The sequence below is a fragment of the Pristis pectinata genome, chromosome 9 (assembly GCF_009764475.1).
Source record: "Pristis pectinata isolate sPriPec2 chromosome 9, sPriPec2.1.pri, whole genome shotgun sequence".
In the NCBI taxonomy this organism is placed as follows: domain Eukaryota; kingdom Metazoa; phylum Chordata; class Chondrichthyes; order Rhinopristiformes; family Pristidae; genus Pristis; species Pristis pectinata.
Window position 1 is genome coordinate 94,589,591 of NC_067413.1, and position 19,765 is coordinate 94,609,355.

Below are 19,765 nucleotides of genomic sequence, written 5' to 3' on the forward strand. Positions count from 1 at the left end.
TTGGTATACAAAAAAAAACAGCCTCAAACACACTGTAGAAATTCTATTATCTCATCTTCTTTGACTACCTTTTTAATGCAAACAGCTTTGGGGTGGCTGACACTACCTGCGATTGTTCTTGGATATTTTGCATTCATTATCCCAATTTGCTGACATACTTCTTTCCCCACTTCTCTTCTACTATTAAGTTTTTATATCTATCTCTAGTTGAAGAAACAGCCAATCACCCTATTTATGTCTTAATGAATTTGGTTTCATTGTTGTTGTTCTGAAATTTACCACATGGCTTTTGAACTCTATATCCATACTGTCTGCAGGTCCTCACCCAGCCTCTCTGGGTATTATCTCATCAATGAATTCAACCAAGGTAATCAAACAAATTTCTTCCTTAAAACAATCTTTTGAGATTTATATTCCATGCGGCTTTTAATTTTCTCCTATCCATGCAGCTATCAAGCTTCCCACCACTAATATTAAACTGTAATTTCCAGGTTTATCTTTACCCTCATTATGCTGCTTAAAGCATAAAATTATCAAATGAATATTTTATTAAGTTTGGCCCCAATTTAAAAAAAATACTGTTAAACGAGATTGTTAATTTTATAGTACAATCTATTGAATAAATATGTACCTTTCATTGTCTGGTAAATTCAGCCACTGAAGTATCGTAAATACCCGTTGCTCATGGGGAATAACACTGTGATCAAAAAAAAATACAAAATAAGTGAATTAACAAAGGCCAAAAAGTAAATATAACATTAAAATCAATTACTGGAAGTAAATATCAGGTTATTAGGCTTCTAATTTGTAACCAGACATGAAACTCACAAAAGAATAGCCTTCTTCATGCAAAGTAAACCATGACATATGAGCAACTTCTTGCAAATATGTGAAAACAGGACAGGCAGCAAACACAGGCAAATGTAAAGCATACAAGTTAGAGGAAAGGATCAGTAAATGCCTACTGCAAATTATAAAAATTTAAGTGAACAAAACACACATGCTAAGAGAGCACAGTAGTGTAGCAGTTAGTGTAATGCTATTACAGCACCAGTGACCCAGGTTCAATTCCGGCCACTATCTGTAAGGAGTTTGTACATTCTCCTTGTGACTGCGTGGGTTTCCTCCAGGTGCTCCGGTTTCCTCCCACATTCCAAAGATGTACAGGTTAGGAAGTTATGGGCATGCTATCTTGGCGCCAGAAGCGTGGTGACACTTGCGGACTGCCCCCGGAACATTCTACGCAAAAGATGCATTTCACTGTGTGTTTCGGTGTACATGTGACTAATAAAGATATCTTGTCTTAATTCAAAATATACAAATATATTTTACTGATGCCATTAAATTGACAAAAATATAACAGAATATTATATCTGAAACACATTCATATATTATGTCTCAATTTTATTTAATTGGAGTATTCAAACATTGTGTCTTTTAAAACAATCTCAATTGAAAGACCTTGGCCCATCAGTAGAGTGAGTGCCAAAAGAGAATAAAATGTTTTACTTACACAGGCCAGAAAAATGTGCCAGCTTTTACTGCTTGATTGACAGTTGTTACCCAGATCTAGCAAGATGCAGGAAAAGATATCAGTCGTCATCGTATAGGAAAACGTAAAAAGCTATGGAAGTAACTAATGAGCAAAGTTAAAAGTTAGCTTTCTCTTGCAGTGTATAATGTACATTTATTCAGTTCTGGAAGTAGGGCAGGTCAGCAGGTGTTATACATGGTGGTGGATCCCTCAGCTGCTGATGTCAAAAAGGCAAAGGTATTTCCAGGGTGGGGTAAGGTAGGAAGTCACAGCCTTGCGATGAAACATGTCCATGGCTGTTTGGTATGTCGTTTAAGAGGAACTTGGTGGCAAGTTCTTCAGCCAGAGGGTGGCGAATCTGTGGAATACGTTGCCACGGAGGGCTGTGGAGGCCAAGTCATTAGGTGTATTTGAGGCAGATAGGTTCTTGATTGGTAAGGGAGTTAAGGGATACAGGGAGAAGGCAGGAGAATGGGGTTGAGAAAAAAAAATTAGCCACGATTGAATGGTGGAGCAGACTTGATGGGCCGAATGGCCTAATTCTGCTCCTATATCTTATGGTCCTAATAGCATTGCCTTCTGCTTGTCCTTCTAGGGAAGCTTTCAAAGGCAACCCATCTGCACCCCAAAGCAGGTGAAAATGAGGATAGACCATGGATCTTTTCAGTCAACGTAATTCTTCATTAGAAGCCATGATTTTTGATTGTAGACTGTGAAATGATTTGCATCACAAGGTAGGTCACAGGCGGTGCAAGAATCGTTCTACCCAGAAGTTCCACGGTTGTCTGGTTCAGCGGAAAGAGCTTCCTTTGGGGAGGATACAACATGATGTTAAACTGGCCTTGCTTTACTTTCATCCAAGTGGTGATTTTTGATTTTCACAGGGTAGTCTCATCTCATCGCTTCACTCCCTCCCAGTAACTTTGTAAAAGTGATCACCAACCCTTTTAGGACATGCTAGATTTTCATTCCATTTAATACCCTTCCTACGCCAGAGTGTACATCCTGGTGCAACGGATTGGTATTGGTTTATTATTGTCACTCGTACTGAGGTACAGTGAAAAACTTGTCTTGCGTACCTTTCATACAGATCAATACATTACACAGTGCATTGATGTAGTACAAGGGAAAGCAATAACAGAGTGCAGAATATAGTGTGACAGCAACAGAGGAAGTGCAGTGCAACCATTCAATAGTCTTATAACAGCAGGATAGAAGCATAGAAGCTGTGCTTGAGCCTGGTGGTGCGTGCTTTCAGGCTTTTATATCTTCTGCCCGATGGGAGGGGGGAGAAGAGGGAACGTCCGGGGTGAGTGGGGTCTTTGATTATGCTGGCTGCTTCACCAAGGCAGCGAGAGGTAGAGACAGAGTCCATGGAGGGGAGGCTGGTTTCCAGTAAATGCATTTCTGACAGGGTCCACGTAAAGGAGGCTGCTGATGGGGTCAATGGGGTGAATGCTCGAGTCCTTTGCATCACTATATTTAAGCTGAAAATCCAGTTCTTTTATTAATTTGGTGGAAGGGTCTTCTCCTGCATTGGGAGGGCACATGCTGACATAGTTAGATAGCTCCTGACTTCAGTAGTGGAAGAAATAAATGGGTTTAGAGCTGGCAATCACTGCCAGACTGTTGGAGATGAGAACAGAAAGCGGCCTCCCACCTCCAGGCCTGCTTAACCTTTCAATAAAACCAGAGTCATCTGGTCTTGGCGTACTCCTGCCCAATCCCTATTGCCCACTGTAGTTCTGTACTCCAAAAATTAGTCACCCTTCTCTATCTGTTCTACCTTTCGCTTTCCCTCTACTATTGTACTTGCTTTTCCTGACATCTCACCCTCAAGTAACCACATCCCTCTCAACCACCCGTTCCTATCCTGAATGCCCCCTTCTCCTCCCAAACAAGCCCTCTCTCTATTATTCGATTTAGTTATTTTGTCTCATTTTTTTCTTTCCTTCCACTGTCTTGCTGGAACCTACACGAGAACATAAGAATTAGAAGCAGGGTATCTGGCAATTCAGACCTGCTCTGCCATTCATCAAGATCATGGCTGATCTACCTCAACTTCATTTTCTGCACCATCTCCACGCCCCTTGATTTCCTGAATAGCCAGAAATCTATTAATCTCTGTTTTGAATTGACTCAGTCAATGAGTTTCCACTACTCTATAGGTAGACAATTCCAAAGGTTCACCACCCTCCAAATGAAGAAATTTCTGCTTATCTCTGTCCTAAAAGACCTCCCCCTTTCTCTGAGACAGTGATCCCTTGTTCGAGAGTCTTCAGCCAGGGAAACATTCACCCTATATTCAGCTGGATGAGCCCTGCAAGGATTTTCTTTGTTTCAATGATATCATCTCTCACTTGTCTATACTTTTGATAATAATGGCTTGGCGATATTTTTCCAGTGCCTTGAGATGGCTGCTGCAAACAATCCAGGTCTTAGAGACATATAGGAGTCCAAGGATCAATGAAACTGCCTGGAACTGAGGGAATATCAGACTGCAAATACCATCTCATCAGAATGCAATAATTTCTGAAGTTATTTATGGAAATGTCCTTTTCAAAATCTTGTATGCTAAATACTCTAATATTGATGAAAATTATCTCATGTTATGTGTGTGAACATCATAAGTTATGAAAAGCCTTTCAAGAAAGAAAACTGAATACAGTGCTTTAGTACGTTTCAAAATATTTTTCAGAAGTACTCATTTGGGACTGAAATGTAGCCCACATCACAATAAAGAGAAATTATTGCCCAGGACACTAGAAGTCTTCCTAGCTCTTCTTGAATTGTACCAGGAGATCTACCACATTCATCTGAGAGCAAATGGGCTCTCAGTTCAGTGTATCACATAAATGAAAGCATCTCTGATAACTTAGCGCTGATATGTCGGGTGAGATTGATGTTGAAGACCATGGAAAGAACTGATAAATTAAGCGTCAAGGCTCAGAGAGAATGCTAACACTGTGATAAGATTATTGCCTTTTAAGTTTTTAAAAGAGTACAATTCATTCATCTATTTAAACTTCCAAATTCATTATTTCAGAATGAATCAGTGAAAATAAAGCACTCATTTCATATATAATTTATTGGTTACCTCATTTTAAGTCTTTCATTTCCTTTCCTTAATTAGGTTTTGAAACATTAACAAGAACATTTTCATTGGAGGATAAATGGACTCCAAATAGGAGACATACTGTGCTACTTTCTTCTGCCAAGGTTTCAAACTGAAAAGCACTTAGAACTTACTGGTTGTCCTCCCCACCATCGTGGATTGAATTTTTCTCTACTTCGAAGGCTGAAGTTGGCATCAAACACAGGGTCATGCATCAAGTTTCCAACAATTCCATGTGATTCAGGATAAAGTCCCTTTGTATGAAAAACCAAAGTAAATTGATTAGATGTGGTCTTTGATCATTAGAATCTACACAGCTTTTTTCCACAATCAATCATTTAACAGAAGAAACTGTATATTTAAAAGCCACACATAACAACTTAAAGCAGGAAAGCCAAGGTTGTCTTTCTAATTTAGTTAAGTATTGAAAAGTGTAAGTAAACTAGCATTTGTGTGTTTGGTTGGAAGAATATTTTTCCCCCTCATATTTCAGCTTTAAATGTTTTGATCATTCAATGATTTCAAAACCCGAAGTGCATACTACACACAGAATGTGCTGAAATAGTGAAGAAAATGGGGTGGGGGCGTGGCAAGGCATTGACATATTTATGAAAACACTATTGCCATTAATGAATCTCATATTTTCTTTTCCTATGCACACAGGGTCTCCACTATTGCAGCACATTAGGACTGGTTTATCCTAAAATTAGTTTAAAATCAGGCTCCTGAGAGCAGTACTCAACAAAAAAAAGATAGAGCTCCTCAGCCAATCATTAGAAATGATTTATTTTTACTCTTGATGTTAGCTTATTTCCAAACCTTTATGTATGCAGGTTAGTCAACCATGCGTCATTTAAAAAAAATCTCTGCTAGCTTTCTAAAAACCTCTGTTGCTACTTTTTCCCTTTAACAATATTAGTCCTGATGACATCGACTGCAGCATAATACCTTGTATGCCAGCAACCTGCAGTACTTTTGGGATTAATATTACCAACATCCTCACAACAAATTCTAATCCATTATCACCAACAATTCATACATGTATTTTTTAGGTGGGGTGGGGGAGGGGGTGGAGGAAACTAACAGCAATCGAAGCAAAAGATTAAAGCATGAGCATGAAATGCTGGAATATCCACAGCAGATCTGTCAGCAACCAAATAGAAAGGCAAGTCAAATTTTCAAGAGAACTTTCATTACTTGTTTTCTGTCCCTTTTATTTTAGGAGCTACACTTTTGACTGTTTGCTCCTGCCTCCTTTCCAGTTATGCTACCTTGAGTTTCACTGCCTTGCCTAATACTGCTTAAATTACCACAGATTAAGAAATATATGTGGTACATTCCTGGTTGTTTTTGACCAAGTGTCATCATATGAAATATGCACAAATACACAGCCATCATGTGAATAGTTACTTCTTCACTTGGTATTATGGAAAGATTTTTAATGTACAAAAGTGCAGAAATCAAAAATTACTCAGTTTGAATGCAAGCAAAATGTTCATAAATTGGTTTATTTGCCAAGAGATAAAGAAATTGACATTCTCAAAATGAATGAAGCAAAAGCAGCTAGTTATATAAAATGTAACACTTACAGTAGCAAGAGTATACATATTGGGGAAGGTTTTGGTTGGATAAACTGGTCTCATGTAGGGTGCATGAGTTCCACAAGATCCTAATTAAAAGCAAACATGTGTCACCATATGCAAGAAAGTGTTATAATATTGACATCTGTGGGAAAGAAACACTCACGTGTGGAGTTCTAAAAACTACTACAGAATATACAACTGAGATTTGATATGTAATTCTTTAAAGTCATCAACCTGAATAATAAGTATTGTTACATTTGAAAATACTCTATCCAGATTTATTTTATCAAGTTCTTGCAGAATTTGTGATCTGAGCATCACATCAAATTTGCATCTGGAAGTTATTATATGGTGGCATTTCCATGCAAAGCCTAAACATTTTCAACTGTGGAAATCAGGGACAATGGCAAAGTGAGTAGGCAAAATAGTCACCAAACCGAATTAATTTAAGCAACAAACCACATGCTAATAAGTTTATCATTGGCTTCAAGGAATTAAGCATCATTGATTTCCATTGACTTCATAGAATCAAGTATCAGGGGATCTGTGCAATAGCCAATTTCACATATCTCCTGATACTTAATTCTTTGAAGTCAATGGAAATCAAAATCGGGAGAGATGTCAAACTGTGTGCTGATTCGCTCCCAGTCATTTAGACAATCACATAGTCGATCTCTAACCCATTGTGTCTGAAAACCTAGTTAAATTTTGATGGTTTTAGTTCACTTGAAATAGTCACTGTCAATGAATATCAGGTAGTAATAATAAAAACTACAAATTTTTATGCTGTCACTGTAGAGACAGAGGGTTCTACTTTCTCCAATAACTACTAATGTTATTTTTAGGTTTTCAAAGAGAACAAGGCTTGATTCAAACCACAGATTTGTTTAACTTTACTTGTGAATGTTGTATTACTTCACGTAAATCCAGCAGAACTAAAAATAAAGGACAGAAGACATTTACGTGGAGCTTTAACTCTTTCCTACTAAGAAACTTTCATCACTTTCCACGGGAACCAATCAGACTCTTTGGGTAAACCGAATGGGGAAAACACAAGATGAAACAACATTTCCCTTCTTGTCTCTCAAAAAATGAGGCTTGAAAACTTGTCAGTGGAATGTCTCCTCTCAAGCAGGGGTGAAAATTGACTGAAGCATTCATGAAGGGGAAGTAATCTGCTAATGTTAAGCAGAAGGTTTCCAACAAAAAAAAACAGGTCAATTTAAGGAATGTTTTCCACAAAGATAGTCTGCTTGCAGAACAACAATGTTGAACAGAATGTGGTCAAGTGGAGGTGCTTTCTGAAGATCTTTGTATTGCTTGTAGGCAAAGAGAGTTCATTTAGAATTCCTCAAATCAACTGTCTCAGCTCACTATGTCAACTTTACAACTGTTGATTATTTTTCAATCTAGAGGTGGGGGTAGAGGGCAAGGGGAAAATGTATTTTACATTTAAAAGTAGTTGCCATACATAGATATGTCATTATTTAAAGGTGATTCGGTTTTACAGAGTGCTATAGACTAAACAGGACCAAATTTACTAAATTTGGAGTGGATCCCAATTTTAAAAATGCACCATTCATGGTGCTGGAGTCAGTCCGAATCAACTCAGAATTTATTCATTCCAGTTTTTTTTTTGAGGGAAATTATGTTAAGTTTACTGGCATTTTCAAATTTACCTCTTGCTTACAGAACATTCTCTTAAAGATAAAAGACTCAGTGCCATCAATTGAACAATTTTAGAGTAGCTAGGAAATCAAAGAAATACCTCTGCAGGGATAAAACTCTAACCACAAAAACATTTTTCATGTTAAATATAATCAGCCACTTTCAAACTTCTGCTCTGTGTAATCTGAGATGAGATTAATATTGCATAACATTTGCATAATTTAAGTGCACAAAGAATGTGCCTTAAAATGAATGTATATGTATCCATAATTATTTAGGGTTGCCAATATTTAATAAGGAGCCATTTGTGTCTCTGCAGTTCAGAACAGTACGTGACAGCTATGCATGTAAGCACCAACCATTTCATTTGAATATGCCACTGGTGTCTACTGTCAATCACATCCAAACATCACACAAGGTCAAACATTGGCGTATCAAATCCTGAGGAGCAGAGGTAGCATGAATGCAGTCTTTTCCCAGGGATAGGGAATCAAAAACTAGAGGGCATAGGTTTAAGGTGAGAGGGAAAAGATTTTAAAGGAACCTGAGGGGCAACTTCTTCACACAGGGTGGTACATATATGGAACGAGCTGCCAGAGAAAGTGGTTGAGACATGTACAATAACAACATTTAAAAGATATTTGGATGGGTACATGGATAGGAAAGGTTTAGAGGGATATGGGCCAAATGTTGGTAAATGGGACCAGCTTAGATGGGCATTTTGGTCAGCATGGACGAGTTGGGCCGAAGGGCCTGTTTCCATGCTGTATTACTCTATAACTTTACGAGTGTACAACTGATCATAATCACTTGTGTAATTGAGCTACCAAAAGAATATCACAGGACTTCTCCAAAACAAGCCATGCTGAACTATTAGAGCATAAATTCATACAGTATTACTAAATCTGAATTCGTTCCAGCTTATTTGATTCTACATTGCAGAAATATTTCATCTTTTAATAAGCATAAAACTTAACTGAAATTAAATATAATTAAAGCATTTCAAAAGGTAGCCTTACTTAGTTTCTCAATGTTGGGCATGACCTTGCCTCCTTTCTTCATATACGATGCACGAAAGCCATCCACAGAGAAAATGATCAGTGGTGGACGAACAAAGCTACGAAGTACAATGCATACGTGTTGAAGTAAAAGGTCTAAAAACAATAGCCACTTTAATGATTGACTTTTTACACTCAAGGGACTTGAAGAATTAAAGTACAGCCATTCCTCAATTTATGAAAGGGATGGGTTCCTGGAAAACATTTTGTCAAGCAATACTTTGTAAATCAAAAATGCTGTGCTAAATGCATTACAGATATTTTGGCATTATGCATTCCCATGGGCAAAGAGTGGTGCTTTGTTAGATATAGCAAAAAAAACTTATAAACTGAATGTTTGTAGATCAAGGAAAACACATCAAGATCCTTGAACATACGGTCTTTTATCTGCACTTTCTACACAATATTATAAAATTCAGTGGTAATTATTCCTAATTACTATTTAGTTGTAACAGTTGGTCTGTCTATTAAGAAATGTAAAATGCACATTCATGAAGAAATGTACTTTAAGACAATCTTTAAAAAATACATTTTAAAACAAACAATGTCCAGTTGTACTGTTTCAGGAGAGATTTAGCAGTTCCTTATATCCAAATAAGTTTGAGCAGCAAATAGAAGAACACTTTTCAAAACAAAATTTTGGACTAAATTTATACTAGAATGGCTGCATCAAAAAGTGAACTTCCAATTTATTATTGGTAAAATGCGGGGTGCTGCACACAATGACATGTCCTGTGTTCACCAATTCTAACTTCAAAGGGAAAGAGATTAAAGTTGAGTACATGTTTCCAACCCTACAGCAATCAAATGTTTGCTTAATTATGCTAAGCAAATGTAGATTTTCCAAACTAATCAACTTTATTATAGTTTTGCATGTTGGTTTATACATACCCTGCTGGACAATCTAGTGTTTTCAAATCTTCACAATCTTCATTGACCCAGCGCATCTCACCTGGTGGGAAAGTTCAACATATAATTGACAAAAAATTGGATTACAGCATTCATATAAAATGCATGACAAAATCTAAGATATTTTAAAATGTAAACTAATAATTGGTTTTGATGAATTCCAAAGAGAATAAAAGACTACAACTGAGAAATTAATCTGTAAATCACCTTCCACTCAACTTCTGAGACAGAAAACTATGGTATATAATCTGCAAAAGTCTATTTAAGAAAATTACCAAAAAAAATTGGTTAAAGCATCTTAATGGCTATTAACTTAAAAATATTTAAAAACCACAGTTTTTCCAAATATTTTTATTCTGTCAAAAAACTGCAAAGGAGCAATCATAATCAAACCAAACAACATTAACGCTTAAATGCTCTGAAAGAAACCTCATTTGTAAAGGAGGCCAACAACATTTCACCCACTACCACTTAGTCTTATAAACAATTACCAAATTGGAAGTTACTAATGATTATGGTTCATTTTTAAATGAACCTATCTACTTGCAAATAATTCTGTCTTAATTAATAAAAGCATCCAGAGACATTAACTTCCCTATTCCACAAATGCAAAAACTAAACAAACCTACCAGAGCAATCATGAATGAAAGCAAAGGAGTTAATGCCTCCATTAAAACAGTGGACTTTATTAGTTGGCAACCTACAGCTCCATTTTCCATCTTCTACACTTCCTCAACTCTCAAGACGAAGAAGACTGCAAGACTGATTTTATTGAACGTCAGAGATGCATTAAAGTGCTTGTATTTTTTCTCTATTAAAAGCCATAACAAAAGATTGGGAGGCACTAACGTCTACATTTGATTCTCCCAAAATAGAAGAGATTTGCGCTACACCTAGATTCTTGGAAGGGTAATAACGTAACAGGCCGAGATTACCTTTGCATGTAACTTTATAGTTGGTGCAGCAATCTCCTCTACTCACGCAGTCTTCGGAACACTGACAAGCATTATCTTCGTTTCGGGCTTCCCCACAGCGTTCTTTGCTACATTCCCATCCACGACCTGGAATATGTGGCAACAGCTACGCCATTAAAAAAAATTACCAGCCACTGGAGTATTCAGAGGAGATTTCCCAAATTATCATCATCACTTCCCCCATCTTTCAATCATTTTTGTACCTTAGATTAACACCCACCCAGGTCATCCTCTCTTCTCTCCCATCAGGCAGAAGATATAGGAGCCTAATGGCACGTACCACCAGGCTCAAGGACAGCTTCTATCCCGCTGTGATAAGACTATTGAATGGTTCCCTTATACAATAAGATGGATTCTGACCTCACAATCTACCTTGTTGTGACCTTGCACCTTATTGCACTGCACTTTCTCTGTAGCTGTGACACTTTACTCTGTACTGTTATTGTTTTTACCTGTACTACCTCAATGCTAACCCAATGTAACTGCACTGTGTAATGAATTGACCTGTACGATTGGTATGCAAGACAAGTTTTTCACTGTACCTCGGTACAATTGACAATAATAAAACAATACCAATACCAAATCATTAACACAGTATTCATGTTGATAAACATCATTACTTCATTGCCACCTGTTATAAAGACACAAGCTCCATCTTTTCCACCAGAAAAAGTTCTCAGCTCTGGGTTAAGTTGTCAAATTGCACGGTGGTAATGAGAAATTCACCCCTGGTCAGTATTGCTAAACACAAGGCAAAGCACAGGCTGAACATTGCATTTTGTTTCTAAAATTTGATCCTGTGAAAATAAATAGATCCAGATTTGAGAAGAACACCAGTTTAAATAAAGATGATAAATGCAATCTTGCATGTACATTTCTGATATTCTAAAGCACCACAGGCAAAAGCAGCACGTTTTGGAAGTCCAGTGATTGCTGCGATTTAGGAAACGCAACAGTCAATTTAAACACAGCAACATCCCACAAGCAGCAGTGAATTAACCTATCTTACTAATGTTGATTAAGGGATAAATAGCCAGGGCACAGGGTTAACTCCCGTCTTCTTCCTTAAGCGTGTCCTTTGGGGTCTTTTCCATCCACCTAATACCCAAAATGGGGATTCAGTTTAACAGCTCATCTGAAAGGCAAACTATTCTGACAAAAAAAAATCACACATCCTCTGTTTGCATTGGAAGTTAGCCTTGTTTCTTTGGGCTGAGGTCTTTGGAGCGCAAACTGAACCTATGGTCTGTTAACTCAAAGGCTAGAATGCACCAAATGGGCCAACTTATATTGAGTTTTTTTAAGCTACTGGCCAAGGACAAATTTCCAGTTGAGCAAGTGCAGTATTGAATAAGAACTTAAATGCGAGTAGATAATCAGACAGCAGAGAGGAGAAAGGAAGAGAAGAGAACGTCACAGGAAGCAGAATGGAAATGGGGGAAAGAGAGAAGGGAGGAAGTAGAAGGGGTTAAGGAAAATGGGAAGAATGGAAAGCAAATCGGGGAATAGTCCCAGCAAGGAGGACTTAAGTGTTCACAATGGGGAAGGTGGAAGCAATAAGCCACCCACTTCTCAACCAACATCACTAAAGAAAATCACATGAGGTGGTGAATGCAGAAGAATCCTTGTTCCTCGGTGGGCCTGGATTTTACCTCACCAAGGAGAGCATCTTCATATACAACCAGAAACATGTGATGGGGATCTCCATTTCCCTGGACTAGGTCCACCATATTATCTCAACAAAGGGATTCGCAGTTCAGAGTGGTCCATCTCCTACCATTACATACTAAGGGACGATCATGAGGTGGAGAATTTTTTTTAATGTTGTCATAGAATCAGAAGATGGCCATCACACTGATACTGACCAGAGCAGTCTCCATCCCGATCCCACTTCCCAACTCTCAGTACATAGATTTTGGCATTTCAAGCACCCATCCAGATACTTTCTGTCCCCACCATCCTTTGGGTGAAAATCTTCTCAACCTCCTAATCCTTTCACCAAATACTTTAACACCTTTGGTTAGTGACCACTCTGCTAAAGGAAGCAGGATCTTCCTGTCTGCACAATACTCCTCAAAGTGTAAAAGGTCTCAGCTTCTTCTGTTCCAAAGTAAACAACAGCCAAAGTTCCTTACAGTCCAGAAGGGATACGAGAAAAGCCAGATAAAGTGTTACATTATCTTAGAGTGCAGTTGGGACGAGAGTAATCCCAACATGGGGGCAAGTAGCCAAAGATACATGACTAGAGGTTCTTGACAGAAAATCACATGTGCTACTGAGACAACAACACATTCATTTCAAATCAAGGAATCTAAATCCAGTTACTGGGCTCTGGAATGGTACAGGGTCAGTTCAAACAGCATGCCAAAGTTCAGCATGTTGAAACCACAGCGGATGTCAGCATTCTTTTTCAAATGGAAATCAAAAAAAAATGCAAACAGGAACAGAAAAAGCTGAAAGCACTCAGCAGTCAGGCGATAACTGTGAAAACAGTGTTAACATTTCAGTTCCAAGACCTTTAAGACCCTCAGGTTTGACGAAGGGTCGAGGGCCTGAGCCATTAAACCTGTGTCTCTTTCCACAGATGCTGCCTGACCCAATGTGCATTTCCAGCTATTTCTTTTTTTAAAAAAAAGTTTTCTTCCCCACATAATGTGAAAGCTTGTATTGTCAACTGACACAATAAATGGGCTGCATCATTTACATTCATAACGAGCACTGCATGGAATTCTGTGACAACCTACTATTTTTACATACAGGCAAAGGCAAACAGGTTTAAAATATATACATACATGGATTAAGTGATAATTGCATTCAAGAGTCTTGTAAAACTAAAATAGCATGGTTATTATTGCTTTGGAACCATTCCTCAGCTAACATTAAAGTAAGCTTTTTAAAAATATTGCCAGGTATTAAACAATAAACAGCAGTCCATATCAATTGATGAACCAATTAAAGCAAATGTTATATATTACACATGAAACAAATCCCCCATCCCGTCATGTACATGTCCTTGGTAAACAACCCGCTCTGAAGCCTCTAGATATGAACAGATGAACCTAGTCAGGACAGACTGTAAGCTCTTCTGAGGTGGCTACTAGGATGCATGTAAGAGCATTCTAGATTATCTTAGTATCACTATTTTCCTCTGAGAGAGAGCAACATATTGGCAACACCATAGGTTTTCAGCTGAGGCAACCTTTTCCTGGATTCTTGACTTACCATTTGGGAAAATACCATCCTACATTTTCAAAACTGTTGCTAACTGATAATTATGTTTGATAAAAGATTGGAAAGACATGTTCTTTCTTTTCACACATAATTTAACAACTTAAACCTTTCTGGATGCAATGGTCTGGTTGTAGATTTCCCAATGCCATGACCAGAGGCATAAAACTGTCCATCAAGAACTAACAATATTCGTTCAACTAGCAAAAGCAAATCAACTAAAAGGCATGCTGAAGAGGCTTTTGATTGGCTTATTAGAAGTCAACTGACCCGTTGCTTCACCTTTAGCTAACTAACGGAAAGTCAGGACTTGTTCTGACACTACAACTGTCCTAACGAAGAAAATGATTTCCAATGGTTGTTATGATTTACGTGCAAGTATTTGTGAAACTCACCTGAAGAGGGCAGGCAAGTATAAATAGGCATGGTTGTAATCAGATTTCATTAACTATTACCCTATTAGATGCCCATAACATAATTGCAAAAATACTGGCCAGTTCAATTGAGCCATTATTACACAAGACTTTATTCATAAATAGTTTTACAGTATAATACATCACAGCATGCTAGCACTATACAAAGATTAAATATTTTGAATACTAGCCAACTCACCTGCCTGCCCTCTTGTTCGATAACGTGTTGGGAAAGAGTGACCTAAAGAAGGGAGAAAATAGACTTACAGAAAATGGGGAGAAAATAAAAATACAGGATCAGGAATATTTCTTTTGGATATTTAGACCCGTATGTCTAGATCAGATCTCTCATTTCAACTTGCATTCCAATGTTTTGGGTTAGAAGTACAAAAAAATGCACAATTGGTTTAAAAAATATATTGTTTTACTATGCAACACACTACAGAGCATTCTCTTCTTAGTTGCATTATCATGCAGTGTAATGAGTGTTTACTATAATCACTGCAGGGAGACATCAAGCAGAGATGAAGTGCTACAAACAGGGCTTGAAGCAAGAAAAAAGAAAAGCCATTTCAGACCATGAAGTACCCTCTCAACCACAAGTGAAACATGACACAAAGGATGCAGAGGGAAAACTAGTGAGAGGGTAACAACCCCTCAAAAGTAAAAATGTCCGAACATACAACTAAAAGCATGTTCACCTCTGGATGTAGTACCTGTCTTCAAACAAAGTTGATCAAAATCTAAACAGCAGCTGTGATAACTTTTGCACAAATTGTCACAACGACAGTTGGGTGGGGTTGCCTCTTGCAGTTCAAAACATCTGCCCCTGCATGACCCAGCAGCAGTAGCTCGGGCTGAATCTGAAAGAACTGTGTGAAACAAAAAGATAAACATCAGTTAGGGATAGCACTCTTTAGCCAAACAATCCAAAAAATTGTTTGAATATACTTCCCTACAAACGGATATTACATGTAGACAACCACAAAAAAAAACTCAGAATTATAATTAACTTGCCATAATAATTGGATAACCATCTAATTAAGAGATGAAAATTATAATTAAAATTGCTAAAGGTGCCCTATCCAATTACGGTTCAAACTCTCCACCTTAAAGTTGCAAGTAACTAAACTAAAGTCAAGGCAAGTATGCTTTTTTAGGATGCACTGACTTATTTTATAGAAGTTGGGAAAGCAAATTACTTGTAAATCACAATATGAGATCAAACAAAAGATGAGTTAGATTAAAACAAAACTGTCCAAACAACAGAAACTTTTGGCCAAAGCTGATGTCACTAACAAGGTCTGTGTTTGTTCAAAAGGCATACTGTCTCAGATGTGCTTGAAAAGTTGAGAAAGAAAAAAGATAAGAATACGTCCTCTTGGAACAGTAAGTAACTATCAGGGTCATGCACTCACCCTCCACAGAAACAAAACAAATTCTTGCAGGAAGCGGGCAATAACCCTAACTCTCTCCGAAAAGGGTACAGTTAATCACAGATGACCACAGAATGAAGGGGCTTAGCAGATGGTCTGTTTAGGAAAATTTTAATCTATTTGTGCCATGAATACTCAACAACTATTTTAAAAATAGTTGCAAATCTAATTTTGATGAAAATTTGAGGAATCTATATATACATGGGTATCTATGCTCTGAATCACAGTGATGTAGTTGACACCAAATAGACAACTATAAAGTAAAATAATGGCAGTGTTTTTGCTATAAGGGCTTCTGAGTTTCACTTTTTTTTAATTCATTCTCAATATCAAGTATTTATATGTCCAAAATACATTATAAAAAGTAACAATTTAATCTGAAGTTAGTTCAATCTGGATAGCAATTAATAGAATTTTTGAGAGAGATTAATAATATAAATGAAAAATCCTGATTAACTAGGAGTAATCTCATCAAGAGCCTTAGATAACAATATAAGCCTCAAAACTGAGCTTTAGTTGCTTTTTCTAACATGCCTCTAAACTACCAGAGGAGTCATAGTTTTTTTGCCAATGAACATTATGCCAGATATCAACGTTCAGAAAGGTTCAAGAAGCTGATGTATAATGACATCTCTAAAGAATGATTAACAACAGTAATGCAATCCCCAAGAGTTGATTGAGTAATGATCTAAACCTGATCATAAAAGTGCCTCTATAGGTTAAATTAATTACTTGATTGTCACTCCTGAATGAAGCAAGTGCATTATTCTTCATAAATGTTTCCCAATATTGTATTTATTTTATATTTTTAAATGCACACTATCAGAAAAATATTAAATGCTACTGGATTTTTTCTACCTTAATGCAAATAGAATTTGAATTCCAGTTAACCTTTAAAGATTTCTTTCCCATCTGATGATTTGATCTCCTTCAACACCCAACTTTGTTTCAGAGTCAAACTGCAATATCCTTTCTAGATAATACAAACTATTTGAATAAAAACTGATTTTTATGAGATTATTCACATTAAATTTGAAAAGTTTAATGATCAATTCTAAAATAAAATTTTAATATACAAAATATTCAGCAAAATATACCAACTTTTCCATAGGAATAAACAATTTTATTTCAAAAATAGCTTATCCACATCAGTCTAAAATATATACGTAGTGGCAAAATGCTCACGTTAATTCAGTCTAGGGATGAATGATACAATCGCACTGTGAAAAAGTTCAAAAGCTGATGCAGTCAGATTTGACAGTTACAAGTTAAAGTAAAACATGAAGATGAATTGTTATATTAGAAATACAAGACACATAATACTAAGGATTTCTAGAAACGGTAACTAACAAAAAAGCTTGCTTTTGACTTGAATTTATTGCTATAAAGTAAACAGGTCAATAATTCATCAGCAGAACAAACCAGTTAGAGGTTCAGTAAACAGTGGAAAGTTCTGAACATGGTATAAACAACCAATATCTATACTTTCCTGAAATTAATGGATAGTCTCTAAAATTAAATTTAAAACATGTTAAATCAGGTTACAGTTCCAAATGTTCTGATCATGCTCTCTCTCTAAGTATATTAGATGCACTTCACTGTTGCAGTCTCATTTAGAACCACTGCCTGTGTTGGAATAAATATCTCAATCTCCCTTAGTTGTATTATGACACACTCAATTTGTAAACAGTACTTCACTGCAAAATACGAAAAAAAATGTAGAGAACGAAAGTAACTTTAATATCCCAGGTTCCTTGGTGAGAAGCAGGTTGATTCTTCTTTGGAAATAGGCACCATGCTGCACTCTTAATAAGGAATAGACAAACACATTATATAACCAAACAACAGCAATTAACCCTTCATTCATTAAACCTCCATAACCCAACATAAATTGCTCTCGTTTTGTTTATTACAATCTCTACTGACGAAAAGGCAAAATCCATAAAACCTTTGGTTCGTTTGCATATTCCAAAGCTTCATAAGCACACGACTAGATGGTGGCGAGTTTATTGAAGTCCTTTTTCACTGATCGGAGAGCTACTGGTTCTACAATATGCTCATTACTGTGTTAAACTGGGCAATAATTAACAGCATCTAACGACTTCGCGGCACGCAGTGCTAAAGTGAGTTGATGTGTTAACGTGAGTAAAGGTATCGTTGTAAGTCTTGGTGTGTCTGTGGCTGGACTACACTGGCTGCGATAATCAGGACATTATGAAAGGTGCTGAAACAAACAGACGCAGACTATCAGAACACTGTTTTCTGCTCATTCATTTGTGTCATGTCAAATGATTGGAAATGCAAGTCGATGAGTACAGACCTCAGCACGGAGAGGCTTTAGGAGCTGTCGCGGTTACAACCTCCGTCCTTAGCGGTACATTCCCTGGTCAACCAGACAAGCCCACACGAGTGGGGAATAAACAAAAGTTAGTACCTTCACGGTTGTTCGCTTCTCCTGATCTCTGCAAGCGGCGCAAGCCAAATCCACGGCAGACATTTACCCCGGCTACGAAAGTTAACAGCGACAGAATCTGCAAACAAGATCGGCCTCTATTAATGAAAGAGAAAAAATAACATGAACTGTCTTGAGGCTTTGGTGGGCGCTTCAACACTTGAGCACCGTCTGCGGCGGGCGGGGGTGTGCGCCGGCCGCCGCTTGGAGCGCCCGGAGCCCCCTGGCACCAGGATCGGGACGCCGGGGACCCGCCGGACCACCTCACACTCACCTGGGACAGCTTCAGCCCTCTGCTGTTCCGCATGGCTGCCTCGGAGGGACTCCCGCTCCTGCCTCGCCTCAGACTAAACACCCCCACCACCTGCTCGGGCTCTTGACAATCTCCCCGCCCGCTTCCCTCAATCTATCTTCAACATCTTTCCACGGCAGATCTTTTTGTTTTTTTTGCTTTCGAACTGATTGCACCTTAACTTCAGAAGAAGAAAAAAATAATTGCCACGTCGTGCAGTTTTTTTTACCCCCCCCCCCCCTTTCCAATCAACAGGAAAAGCCGGCACGTGTTATCTTTTGTGCCTTGGCTTTGAGCTGGCGGGTCTCAGCTGCTGGGTTGAGCTCAGCGCCAGTTAAACACTGTTGTGTTTGAAAGGCATATTGTTCAGCCGCAGAGAGTGAGCTCTTTGTCTGCTGCGCGCCGTGTGATGTCCAGCTGCCCCCGTTAAGCAGGGTCTCTTTTAAGACGCCGTTTGTTTAGGAGCAGTGCGTTTGTGCCGGCTTCCTGTCTGGCAGCTTTCTCCATTTCTCCCCGCCCACCGACAGGACAAGCAGGCGAAATAGAGCCTGTCGCAATCTGCTGGGCCACACACACACACACACACACACACACACACACACACACACACACACACACGTCAGTAAACATCAACACACACAAAATGCTGGAGGAACTCAGCAGGTCAAGCGGCATCTGGGAGTTTCTCCAGCATTTTGTGTGTGTGTGTTGCTCCAGATTCCAGCATCTGCAGAATTGGTATTGGTTTATTATTGTCACTTGTACCGAGGTACAGCGAAAAACTTGTCTTGCTTACCGATCGTACAGGTCAATTCATTACACAGTGCAGTTACATTGGGTTAGTACAAAGTGCATTGAGATAGTACAGGTAAAAACAATAACAGTACAGAGTAAAGTGTCACAGCTACAGAGAAAGTGCAGTGCAGTTACATTGAGTTAGTACAGAGTGCATTGAGATAGTACAGGTAAAAACAATAACAGTACAGAGTAAAGTGTCACAGCTACAGAGAAAGTGCAGTGCAGTTACATTGGGTTAGTACAGAGTGCATTGAGGTAGTACAGGTAAAAACAATAACAGTACAGAGTAAAGTGTCACAGCTACA

At 38.1% G+C, this 19,765-nt stretch overlaps 1 protein-coding gene across 4 annotated transcripts in view; it reads right to left on the reverse strand.

Annotated features, from left to right (window-relative positions):
- Positions 1-19,177, reverse strand: part of enpp2 (ectonucleotide pyrophosphatase/phosphodiesterase 2) — a 72,504-nt gene extending 53,327 nt beyond the window's left edge. Inside the window, exons 1-11 of one of the 4 annotated variants that reach the window (XM_052022749.1) lie at positions 18,645-19,145; positions 18,353-18,449; positions 15,199-15,354; positions 14,682-14,723; positions 10,803-10,928; positions 9,850-9,910; positions 8,920-9,017; positions 6,239-6,318; positions 4,784-4,903; positions 1,514-1,569; positions 632-697 (exon numbers count right to left, since the gene is read on the reverse strand). In XM_052022749.1, coding sequence (XP_051878709.1) covers positions 632-697; positions 1,514-1,569; positions 4,784-4,903; positions 6,239-6,318; positions 8,920-9,017; positions 9,850-9,910; positions 10,803-10,928; positions 14,682-14,723; positions 15,199-15,354; positions 18,353-18,449; positions 18,645-18,677 — 935 coding nt within the window. In that variant the 5' untranslated portion in view covers positions 18,678-19,145. Of the gene's footprint in view, positions 1-631; positions 698-1,513; positions 1,570-4,783; positions 4,904-6,238; positions 6,319-8,919; positions 9,018-9,849; positions 9,911-10,802; positions 10,929-14,681; positions 14,724-15,183; positions 15,355-18,352; positions 18,450-18,644 lie in introns of all 4 variants that reach the window. The other 3 variants (XM_052022748.1, XM_052022750.1, XM_052022751.1) reach the window with 3 other exon arrangements.
- Positions 19,178-19,765: the final 588 nt, after the last annotated feature.